The sequence below is a fragment of the Macaca nemestrina genome, chromosome 14, assembly GCF_043159975.1.
Source record: "Macaca nemestrina isolate mMacNem1 chromosome 14, mMacNem.hap1, whole genome shotgun sequence".
Taxonomy (NCBI): Eukaryota; Metazoa; Chordata; class Mammalia; order Primates; family Cercopithecidae; genus Macaca; species Macaca nemestrina.
Genome location: NC_092138.1, coordinates 28,705,600 through 28,717,686, shown reverse-complemented (window position 1 = coordinate 28,717,686; position 12,087 = coordinate 28,705,600). Strand labels below are relative to the sequence as shown.

The window sequence follows — 12,087 nt, the reverse complement described above, 5'->3', positions numbered from 1 at the left end:
AACTACCAGCTCATCTACTTTGAGGTTAAAGGTATACTTTTAAAATACAATTTTAGGCAGCCATAAAAAAGAAAGAAATCATGTCCTTTGCAGCAACATGAATGCACCTGGAGGCCATTATCCTAAGCAAATTAATGCAGAAACAGAAAACTAAATACTGCATATTCTCACTTAGAAGTGGGAGCTAAACATTGGGTACATATGGACACAAAGATAGGAACAGTTAACACTGGGAATTCCAAAAGTAGGGAGGGAGGGAGAGGAGCAAAGCTTGAAAAACTACTACTTGGGTACTGTGTTCAGTACTTCGGCGACAGGATCATTAGAAGCCCAAACCTCAGCATCAGACAATACCCATATATAGCAAACCTGCACATGTGCCCCTGAATCTAAAATAAAAATAAAGCAAAATAAAATTAAAAAGGATTGACGTAGCACAGGGAAGAGCGGTCTCTTCCCACGTAGCTAGAAAGTTGTGGGTTTTTTTTGTTTTTTGTTTTTTAGAGACATCTCCAGTTGCCCATTTAGAGTGCAGAAGCTGCCTTGGCTTGTTGCAGCCTTGACTTCACAGGCCCAGGTGATTCTCCCACCTCAGCCTCCCTAGTAGCTGGGACTACAGACGTGCACCACCATGACCAGCTAATTTTTTGTATTTCTTGTAAAGACAGGGTTTTGCCATGTTGTCTAGGCTGGTCTCCAGCTCCTGGACTCAAGCAATTTGCCCGCCTTGGCGTCCCAAAGTGCTGGGATTATAGACATGAGCCATGAGTCTAGGCAGAAGGTTTTTTTTGTTTTGTTTTGTTTTTAAGATGTCAAAACATCATAATATACGGAAAAATTAAAAATATTTACAGTATGGGCCGGGCACGGTGGCTCCCTGCTGTAATCCCAGTGCTTTGGGAGTTCGAGACAGGAGGCTTATTTGAGCCCAGAAATTTGAGGCTGCGCTGAGTAGTGATCACACCACTGCACTCTAGCCTAGCAACAGATCAAAACTCTGTCTCTTAAAAAAACAAACAAACAAACAAAAAAAAAACTACAATAAGAAAATCTGAAAATGAAAAAAATACAGTTTTAGTACAGATTCAGTTTTTACTGAAGTTTTTTCCAGCTCAGGCCAGCATGATGCAAAGAGGTACAACTGGTGCTTCAAACAGTACATTCCTATTTGGACTGAAGACATTGTTTCCTATTGCTGCCAGCTTCTAGTGATAACTGCAGTCTGCACTATCAATCTTTTCCAGCCTCCACAGGCTGTTTCTTTCAGATAAGGAATTTCCCTTTATAAACCTGTCAGCTGACTATGACTATACTTTATTTTGTTTCTCATTTGTTTCTGTAAGCCCATCTGTTCCTGAACAGTCTCTGGTTATTGATTTGACCTTTATTTTATTGAGTGCGTGTAATAAATCCTGAAAGCCACTTATTGAAGGATTTTTAATATTTCTCCTCTCTGATGTACAGGATTCCAAAAGAGGATTTGGAATTGCAGTGTCTGGAGGCCGAGACAACCCCCACTTTGAAAATGGAGAAACGTCGATTGTCATTTCTGACGTGCTCCCGGGTGGGCCTGCTGACGGGCTGCTCCAGTGAGTGTCTCCCTCACCCCGCGGCCCCTGCCAGCCCTACTGGTTGGCCCTAGACAGGGTATTTTGGTTGGTATCCACTTTATATTAAAAAAAGAAAAAACAACAAACTTTTATATAATATTTGGAAAGTCTTCAAGCTGGAGTGGAAGCCGTAACACAACATGTTTGAACAATGCCCAAATCTTGGGAACACCCCATCTTTGGAGCGAGGAAGGCAGTTGTTTCTGTAAGGAGATAGTCCCAAACGTCCCTCCTAGGTTTAGGAACCATTTCTGAACATGCAGTTTTAAATTGGCATGCTTCTCAACCCCAATGCTTACCCAACACTGTTTATATTTGTTTTAATTTATATTCTTTTAAGAATTGAATAAGGAGACTTTGGTTTATTTATTATCTTATTTGTAAGAGGGATGTGGAAGTTGGGAAAATTTACTATAGGAAAACCACAAGTTTTCCAACTGCCAGCTTTCTGGCCTGAAGAGGTAACACCATTTTATTTTACTTTTTAATTATTATTATTATTATTATTTGAGACAGAATCTTGCTCTGTCACCCAGTCTGGATTGCAGTGGTGTGATCTCAGTTCACCACAACCGTCACCTTCCGAGTTCAAGTAATTCTCTCCTGCCTCAGCCACCTGAGTAGCTGGGATTACAGGTGCCTGCCACCACACCCAGCTAATTTTTGTATTTTTAGTAGAGACGGGGTTTCGCCATGTTGACCAGGCTGGTGTTGAACTCCTGACCTGAAGTGATCTGCCCACCTTGGCCCCCCAAAGTGCTGGGATTACAGGCATGAGCCACCGTACCCAGCTGGTAATGCCATTTTAAATGATGCATGCCTGATTCCCACAGGATAACCTCTCAGGACGAAATCAAAAGTTAACTGTATGGCTGCATTGGCTAAATAGCTCAAAAGTTTAGGTTCTGTTGGTGTTTAAAGCCTCTGTGGGCTAAGCACAGTGGCTCATGCCTATAATCCTGTACTTTGGGAAGCTGAGGTGGCAGGAACACTTGAGGCCAGGTATTCAAGATCAGCCTGGGCAACATAGTGAGACCCTGTTGGGATGGCATGCACCTTCTCGGGTCCCAGCTACTTGGGAGGCTAAGGTGAGAATCCTTTGAGCTCGGGAAGTTGAGGTTGTAGTGAGCTACTGCAGTCCATCCTGGGTGAGAGACGGAAACCATGCCTCTAAAAAAATAAAATTATAGTTAAGAAAGCCTCTGTAGTTTTATCAAAGTTAGTATTTCATATGGAGAAATGCAAAGTTTTAAAGTAATATTTGGGATGAACTGGAGCAATAGGATTCTGTGATTTCAAAATTTCTTTAAGAATCCAAGGCAAGCTTTTGGCCCTTTTCCTGCACAAAAGCACAAATGGATGGATATACACCTACTTGGAGGGAGTGTTTTTAGACTTTTCTGAAGCTCACCGTGCACCTCAGGCAATAGGGGATTTATGGAGAAGTTTCTTTTGGTGTCCAGACCTCACCGTCATCAAGTACCAGTACCTCCTGGTGTGACCCTGTAGTCTGGGGAGATCAGGCCTCTCTCTTCCCAGATGATTTCCATTTAGACACTCAGAATTGAGCTGTATGGCCCCCAGTTCCTTTCTTTGGAAGATCTCATGCCAAGTTGACTGGGCCTTGGGCGCCACCAGACCCTGAGCCCTTTAGAAAGCCTTTCAGGTCGATTTGCTGCTTCTATTTGTTCCTAAATAAATAATTTACAATGAATAGATGGGAGTTTTTCATGACCCATTTTTGTTTCTTGTTTACAGAGAAAATGACAGAGTGGTCATGGTCAATGGCACCCCCATGGAGGATGTGCTTCATTCGTTTGCAGTTCAGCAGCTCAGAAAAAGTGGGAAGATCGCTGCTATTGTAAGTACTGGGTTTGCTTTCAGCTCGCCTCAATAGCATTTTGTTTTTTTGCCCAGAAGAAAATTACCCCTTGCTTTTAAGCATTTGACAGAATTACATAACCTAGGGACCGCTGTTCTTGGATTCTCAGTACTTTTGGAGGGGTGTGAAGATGTGTGTAAGTTATCCTTCCTGCCTTTCCTTGTGTCTTCTCCTGAGGCCAGTGATTCTCTGATCTGAGTTAGTTTGCCTTAGGAACAAAGTTAGGCAATTATTCCCTAAGAGAATTAGCTAGATTCAGAAAAAATTTAGGAAAAAATTTTCAGCTCAAAAACTCATTATAAAGGCCCAAGCAAGGTGTATTATATCTTCATAGACTAAGAGTTTCATTAGAAGACTGTCTATAATCTTCATTCATCTATTCATTCATTCATTCACTGGCTGAGGATCAACTATGAGCTGGATGCCATTAGGCCCTGGGGCCAATCTGTGCTGCAAGGTGTGTTCACTCTAGTGGGGCAGGTAGACACACAAAGTGAGAATGCTAATAAAATAGGGATACACCCACATATATGGTGTGTGTATATATATATACACACACATACACACATATATATAGAGAGAGATACAGGTATAGGTTTTTTGTGTTTTTTTGTGTTTTTTTTTGAGATGGGAGTTTTGCTCTTGTTGCTCAGGCTGGAGTGCTATGGCGTGATCTTGGCTCACCGCAACCTCTGCCTCCTGGGTTCAAGCGATTCTCCTGCCTCAGCCTCCCAAGTAGCTGGGATTACAGACATGCTCCACCATGCCCGGCTAATTTTGTATTTTTAGTAGAGACGGGGTTTCTCCATGTTGATCAGGCTGGTCCCGAACTTCAGGTGATCTGCTGACCTTGGCCTCCCAAAGTGCTGAGATTACAGGCGTGAGCCACCACACCCAGCCACATATATGGTATTTAATGTTTTTCAACTTTATATTATGAAGATTTTCAAACAGGAAAGTTGAAAGATCAGTGTAATAAACATTTATCTTCTAAAATATTACTATTCTGCCATCTTTACTTGGTCTCTGTATGTATATAAACACTCATGTCTTGCCAGCCATTCGAAGGAAAGTTACAGACGTGACAGTTCGTTTCTACGTACTTCACATGTATTTCCTGTGAATGAGGACATTCATCTATATAATACTATTATCCAGTCTAAGAAAAGTAATAATTTTACAGTATTATCTAATATCCAGTCCATATCTCAAGATGTCTTTTTCATTTTTAGAGATGGGATCTTGTGTTTCCCAGGCTGATCTTGATCTCCTCTGGGTTCAAGCGATCCTTCCACCTCAGCCTCCCAAAGTGCTGGGATTACAGGTGTGAGCCACCATACCCAGCTCTCAGAATGTCTTTGATAGATGTTTTCTTCCCTATCCAGGATCCAGAGTTCACTCATTGCATTTAATCATTATCTCTTTAGTTCCTTTTACTCTAGAAGGGTTCCTCTTTCCCCTTGCCCCTCTTCCCCACCCCTCACTTTAAAAATGGCATTGGGCCAGGCTCAGTGGTTCATGCCAGCACTTTGGGAGATGGAGGCAGGCAGATCACCTGAGGTCTGGAGTTCGAGACCAGCCTGGCCAACATAGTGAAACCCCGTCTTTACTAAAAATACAAAAATTAGCCAGGCATGGTGGTGTGCGCCTGTAATCCCAGCAGTCGGGAGGGTGAGGCACGAGAATCTCTTGAACCTGGGAGGTGGAGGTTGCAGTGAGCTGAGTACAGTCCAGCCTGGGCAACAGAGCGAGACTGTGTCTTAATAATTAATAAATAAGTAAATAAATAAATAAGGCATTGACTTTTCTTCCTTAAAATTTTAAAAATTTATGCATAATGCATAGTTACAGGGTATGTGTGATTAATTTAATACATTCATATGATTTGTAAAATTCAGACGAGATCGGGTGCGTTCACGATGGTATGGCCATAGACATGATTTGTAAAATTCAAATCGGTGTTTTTGGAATATCCATCACCTTAAATAATTGTCTTTTCTTTATGGTAGAAACATTCAGATTATTCTCTTCCAGCTATTTTGGAATGTACAGTGGATTCCTGTAAGCTATAGTCACCCTACCAATCTCACATTAGGTCTTATTTCTTCTGTCAGACCATATATTTGTACCTATCAATCAACTTCTCTCCATCCCCTTTTGCCCCTTACGCAGCTAGGTATAGAATGTCACACTTTCTGAATTTTTGTTTGAGTTTTATAACTTAGTGATTTGGGCCTCTGAGGCTTTTCAAACTTGAGTAGAAGCAGATTTTGGAGGTACTATTTTTATTATTACCTTAATTCAAGACACTGTACTCAGAGCTTCAACATCATTGTCTTATTCTAACCCTGTGAGATTTTTATTGTCCGTTTCCCAATGAGGAACCCGAACTTGAGTGAGTCGGCAGGGATACAGTTTTACTGAAACCAGAACTAGGGCTGTTAAAACCACTGCCTTCTCCACGTTCAGTTGTGATTGTCCTGCGTCCACACTGAGTTTGTTTTGACAACAGGTGGTCAAGAGGCCCCGGAAGGTCCAGGTGGCCCCGCTTCAGGCCAGCCCTCCCCTGGATCAGGATGACCGGGCTTTTGAGGTGATGGACGAGTTTGACGGCAGAAGTTTCCGGAGTGGGTACAGCGAGAGGAGCCGGCTGAGCAGCCATGGGGGGCGCAGCCGCAGCTGGGAGGACAGCCCGGAAAGGGGGCGTCCCCACGAGCGGGCTCGGAGCCGGGAGCGGGACCTCAGCCGGGACCGGAGCCGCGGCCGGAGCCTGGAGCGGGGCCTGGACCAAGACCATGGGCGCGCCCGAGACCGCAGCCGTGGCCGGAGCCTGGAGCGGGGCCTGGACCACGATTTTGGGCCATCCCGGGACCGCGACCGCAGCCGCGGCCGAAGCATTGACCAGGACTATGAGCGGGCTTATCACCAGGCCTACGACCCAGACTACGAGCGGGCCTACAGCCCGGAGTACAGGCGTGGGGCCCGCCACGACGCCCGCTCTCGGGGGCCCCGAAGCCGCAGCCGCGAGCACCCGCGCTCACGCAGCCCCAGCCCTGAGCCGAGGGGACGGCCGGGGCCCATCGGGGTCCTCCTGACGAAAAGCAGAGCAAACGAAGGTAGGCATGCTTGATGTAGGAAGAAAAGCAGTGTTGTGATAGGAATAACTAACTTTTTTCTTTTCTTTCTTCTTTTTTTCCCGAGAGAGTTGCTCTGTCGTCCAGGCTGGAGGGCAGTGGCATGATCTCGGCTCACTGCAACCTCCACCTACCGGGTTCAAGAGATTCTCCTGCCTCAGCCTCCTGAGTAGCTGGGACTACAGGCGCTCGCCACCACACCCAGCTAATTTTGTATTTTTAGTGGAGACAGGTTTCAACATGTTGGCCAGGCTGGTCTTGAACTCCTGACTTCAGGTGATCCATCCACCTCAGTCCCTCACAGTGCTGGGATTACAGGTGTGAGCCACCGCGCCTGGCCAGGAATAGCTAACCTTTTTTTTTTTTTTTTTTTTTTGAGACGGAGTCTTGAGTCTGGCTCTGTTGCCCAGGCTGGAATGCAGTGGCGTAATCTGGGCTCACTGCAACTTCCACCTCCCATGTTCATGCAGTTCTCCTGCCTCAGCCTCTCTAGTAGCTGGGATTACAGGCGTGCACCACCAAACCTGGCTGAGTTTTTTATTTTTAGTAGAGACGGGGTTACACCATGTTGGCCAGGCTGGTCTTGAACCCCTGACCTCAGGTAATTTGCCCACCGCAGCCTCCCAAAGTGCTGGGATTGTAGGCATGAGCCACTGCACCTAGCCAGCTAACTTTTTTTTTTTTGAGACAGAGTCTCGCTGTGTCACCCTGGCTGGAGAGTGCAGTGGCATGATCTCGGCTTATACAACCTCTGCCTCCCAAGTTCAAGTGATTCTCCTGCCTCAGCCTCCCAAGTAGCTGGGATTATAGGTGCCTGCCACCCTGTCTGGCTAATTTTTGTATTTTCAGTAGAGAGAGGGTTTTGCCAGGTTGGCCAGGCTAGTCTCAAACTCCTGACCTCAGGTGATCTGCCTACCTCGGCCTCCCAAAGTGCTGGGATTACAGGTGTGAACCACCGTGTCTGGCCGAGCTATCTCTTGATTGCACTTAACCAGCATTGTACCCAGCATTGACCTAAATGCCTAACACCACTTAGTTCGTTTAATCCTCAGAACTACCTAATGGGGGAGGACTCTTGTATCTCCATTTTATAGACAAGGAAACTGAGGCACAAAGGTTCATTGACATATACAAAGTTGTGTCATCAGTGGAGGAGCCAGGCTCCAGAATTTTGGCTTTAAACTAGGAGAACAGTGATTCTCAAGGCAGTGCATCATCTGGGCACCTGTGAGAAATGCAGACTCTCAGGCCCAGGCCAGCCCCACTGGATCAGAAACCATGGGATGGGGCCGGTGCAGTGGCTTACACCTGTCATCTCAGCACTGTGGGAGGCCGACGTGGGCAGATCACTTGAGGTCAGGAGTTGGAGACCAGCCTGGCCAACACGATGAAACCCCATCTCTACTAAAAATGCAAAAATTAGCTGGACGTGGTGGCGGGTGCCTGTAATTCCCCTCTTCTCGGGAGGCTGAGGTGGGAGAATAGCTTGAACCCTGAGGGGCAGAGTTTGCAGTAAGCAGAGATGGTACCACTGTACTCCACCCTGGGTGACAGAGCAAGACTCTGTCTTGGAAAAAAAAAAAAAAAAGAAACCATGGGGTGGACCCCCAGAGTCTCTGTGTTAATAAGCTCTCCTAGTGAACTTGCTGCATCTCAGTTGGAAAACCACAGTGGAGGACAGTTCTCCGCCTAATCATTGTTGAGTTTCTGCTCTATGCAAGGGGCCATGTTGAATATTCTTTTACGTAGTCCTCACAGGAACCCTCTGTGTTAGGAGACTTTGTTCCTGTTTTACAAGTGAGGAATACCATGATAGAGAGGGGTTTTATTTATTTATTTTTGAGATGGGGTCTCACTCTGTCACCTAGGCTGGAGTGCAGTGTCATGATCTTGGCTCACTGCAACCTCTGCCTCCTGGGCTCAAGCAATCCTCCCACCTCAACTTCCCCCACCAACAGTAGCTAACTGGGATTACGCCTGGCTAATTTTTTGGTGTTTTTTTTTTTTTTTTTTTTTTTTTTGGTATACACGGGGTTTCACCATGTTTCCCAATCTGGGATCCACGTGCCTTGGTTGGGATTACAAAATGCTGGAATTACAGATGTGAGCCACTGTGCCAAGCCATACAGTGGAGTTTACAGGGGACATTTATAGGTGAGGATTCTGAAACTCAGACTGGGGAAGTGACTTGCCCATGGAAGCCAGTAAGTAAAGGTGGAGCTGGAACTCAAACTCCATCCTCTGGAAATAGGTGATTGGAAACAAGTAGGTGAGTGAGCAGGGCTTTTGAGCCTAGTGTTGAGATATGCCTAGCACTATTTCTTGTCTTCTGACTTAAGATTCCTTGTAGCATGTAAAAACTTTAATTTCCTTTTGTTCTCTTAATTTTTCTCATTCTAAGAGGAAAAAAGATAAAGGGCACTTGAGAATGCAAAGGAAAAGACTTTAAGGTTTGGGATTTGCATTTTGATAGCCTATCAGATGAGAGGGTTTGTTTTCTTTAGTTTTTTTGTGAAGAGTTGAGTTATGTAACTAGGTGTCTATTGAAACAACTGAAGAATAATGCAAAGATGTGAATAGTGACATACCTGGAGTCCAGTCCATGAAAATAAATGAGTACATTGAGATTGCAATATCTCCCTGAGGAGTGTGCATCTTAGGAAGTGTAAGGATCTCACAGTGGTTTTTTTGTTTGTTTTTGTTTTGTTTTGTTTTTTTGAGACAGAATCTCACTTTGTTGCCCAGGCTAGAGTTTAGTGGTACGACCTCCGCTCACTGCAGCCTCTATCTCCTGGGTTCAAGCAATTCTCCTGCCTCAGCCTCCCGAGTAGCTGGGACTATAGGCACCCACCACCATGCCCGGCTAATTTTTGCACTTTTAGTAGAGATGGGGTTTCACCGTGTTGGCCAGACTGGTCTCAAACCCCTGACCTCAGGTGATCTGCCCACCTCGGCCTCCCAAAATGTTAGGATTACAGGTGTGAGCCACTGCACCGGGCCAATTCCACTTTGTAAAAGAAAAATGTTGCTACCTTTTATTAAGTTTTCACAATAATTTGGCTATCATTGGCTAGGGTTGTGTAAGAATTAATCTTTAAAGAAATTCGACAGTAGGTGAGACCTACATTTGATTAAGAAAAAATATGATTCGGCTATTACATTTCATGGCACCAGTTGTCTTTCTTAGAAGCTGGTCAACTGATTTTTAAATCTTCATTTGTGAAATGCCCACATACACACCGGTATATCTATTTGCAAAATTATAATGAGTGCATTTTTTAAGAGGATTGAGGAATTGAGGAAAAATGCCAGAGAGACGTCACTCAAGCTTGTCTCACTCAGCCTTCTGTTCTGGGCTGTGAGGCTGTTTGACCACTAGAGGATCGCCATCCATGAAAGTAGTTTTGCCTTTCTCTTATTCCATTCTTGACTATCAGCTTCCTAAAGGACTAGGGCTGGACCACAACACTTCTAATCTTTATGATAAGATCTGGCTGGCAAGTTTACCATAAATCATTTAAAACTTATTTTAAAATCGACTTCATACCTTTCCTGAATTGTGGAAAGTTACTTTGTTTTGTAATTATAAGATTTTTAGTTTGAACAATAATAAAAAAATTTGTGCCTGTTTTAAAACCTGCTCTGTTGTGGTGGTTTCCTAGACTGTGAAAATTTATTCTTAAAATAATGTATTTTTACAAGTTTATTAAGTAAAACCAGAATAGTCTAAGTAGCCTTGAAAGTATTTAAAAATATACATCCTTAGTAATTACAATGTTTTTGCTTTAGATAGCAATTCAGAGTCCTTAAACCCCCAAAGCTATTTTGGTTTTAGTTAAATGCTTTATTAATTGCTTTGCCTAACTTCTTTACCCCTTTTCTTCACCCACTGAATTCCTTTCAATGCCAAACTTCATATAATCTAAAGTGCTGGATTTTTTGCAGTGCCTGCCTGTAGACAGCGTCATTGTCAGCAGAAAATGCCTATTAAGGTGTGCTGAATTGTTTTTTTCTCCCCAACATTTTATTTGAAAAGTGTTAATTTGGAGTTCGAGGCCAGTCTGGCCTACATGGTGAGACCCTGTCTCTACTAAAATACAAAAATTAGCTGGACGTGGTGGTGGGCACCTGTAATCCCAGCTACTTGGGAGACTGAGGCAGTAGAATCGCTTGAACCTGGGAGGCGGAGGTTGCAGTGACCTGAGATCATGGCCCCGCACTCCAGCCTGGGTGACAAAGCAAGATTCTGACTCAAAAAAAAAAAAAAAAGAAAAATGTTAATTTTATAGCAAATACACTTATAACCTTCACCTAATTTTACCAATTGTTACCATTTTGCCACACTTACTTTCTTTTTTCTCCTCCTGTTTTTTCTTTCCTTCTGCTCCATCACCCTCCCTGTATCTCTCTCAGTGGGTTTTTCGGTACTATTTAAGTAAGTTGCAGGCAACTCACCATTACCCATAAATATTTCAGAGGTATCTTCCAAGGATAAGAACATTCTCCTACATCAGTCACCGTAATACCATCATCACACTTAAGAAAATTAGCATTAATATTGCTTTCATATATTATAGTTCATTTCAAATTGCTCCAAATGATGTAACTCATTCTCCTCCCACCCTCCACTGGATCGGGGGACCTATGATAGTTCATGCATTGCATTTGGTTTTTATGTGTCTTTTAATCTAGAACAGTTTCTCTGCCTTTTTTGTTTTTTATGGCATTGACTTTTTTGAAGAGTTCAGGCCAGTCATCTTACAGAATTTCCCATATACAAAATTAACTTTTTAATATATATTTTAAAATAGTCCTATAAACCAGACTAAGTTTTCTGAACAAGTTGATGACATATGTGTATGTTTATGTGTTTGTCTCCTAGAGTATGGTCTCCGGCTTGGGAGTCAGATCTTCATAAAGGAAATGACCAGAACAGGTCTGGCAACTAAAGATGGCAACCTTCACGAAGGAGACATAATTCTCAAGGTGGGTAGATGAGGGCAGAGAACAGTAGTGTGCATACTGCCATTCATAGCCTGCATGTTCGCTTTCAGCACCAACACAGTGAGACTTAGATGCAGTGAGGTCAGTGTTGACAGAGGTGGCAAGAGCAGCATAATGAGATGATTTTTTTTTTTTTTTTTTTTTTTTTTTTTTTGAGACAGAGTCTCGCTCTGCCGCCCAGGCTGGAGTGCAGTGGCGTGATCTTGGCTCACTGCAAGCATAATGAGATGATTTTTATCAGAAAAACCAGACATCAAGGGTTGTAACAGTTTAATGTCAGTTTAGAAAACAAAAACAAAAAACTCCATGAATATTTTCTTCTTTCCTGTTTAAAGTTTAGGTCCCTATTCCTTAAACTAAGGAAAGATGAGAAGGAAAGTTGGTGGTATATGAATGCTGAATATTTAATAGGTCTTGTAAACCTCTCCAGTCAGGAAACACGTTCCGGTAGTAAACC

The 12,087-nt window shown here is 43.6% G+C and overlaps 1 protein-coding gene across 8 annotated transcripts in view; it reads left to right on the top strand.

Annotated features, from left to right (window-relative positions):
- LOC105491857 (tight junction protein 2) overlaps window positions 1–12,087 on the top strand; it is a 140,450-nt gene that overhangs the window by 99,345 nt on the left and 29,018 nt on the right. For all 8 annotated transcript variants that reach the window (XM_071077704.1, XM_071077699.1, XM_071077703.1 and 5 more), the window contains 4 exons: window positions 1,465–1,589; window positions 3,369–3,471; window positions 6,005–6,608; window positions 11,509–11,612. In XM_071077704.1, the coding sequence (XP_070933805.1) occupies window positions 1,465–1,589; window positions 3,369–3,471; window positions 6,005–6,608; window positions 11,509–11,612 (936 nt within the window). The remainder of the gene's footprint in view (window positions 1–1,464; window positions 1,590–3,368; window positions 3,472–6,004; window positions 6,609–11,508; window positions 11,613–12,087) is intronic.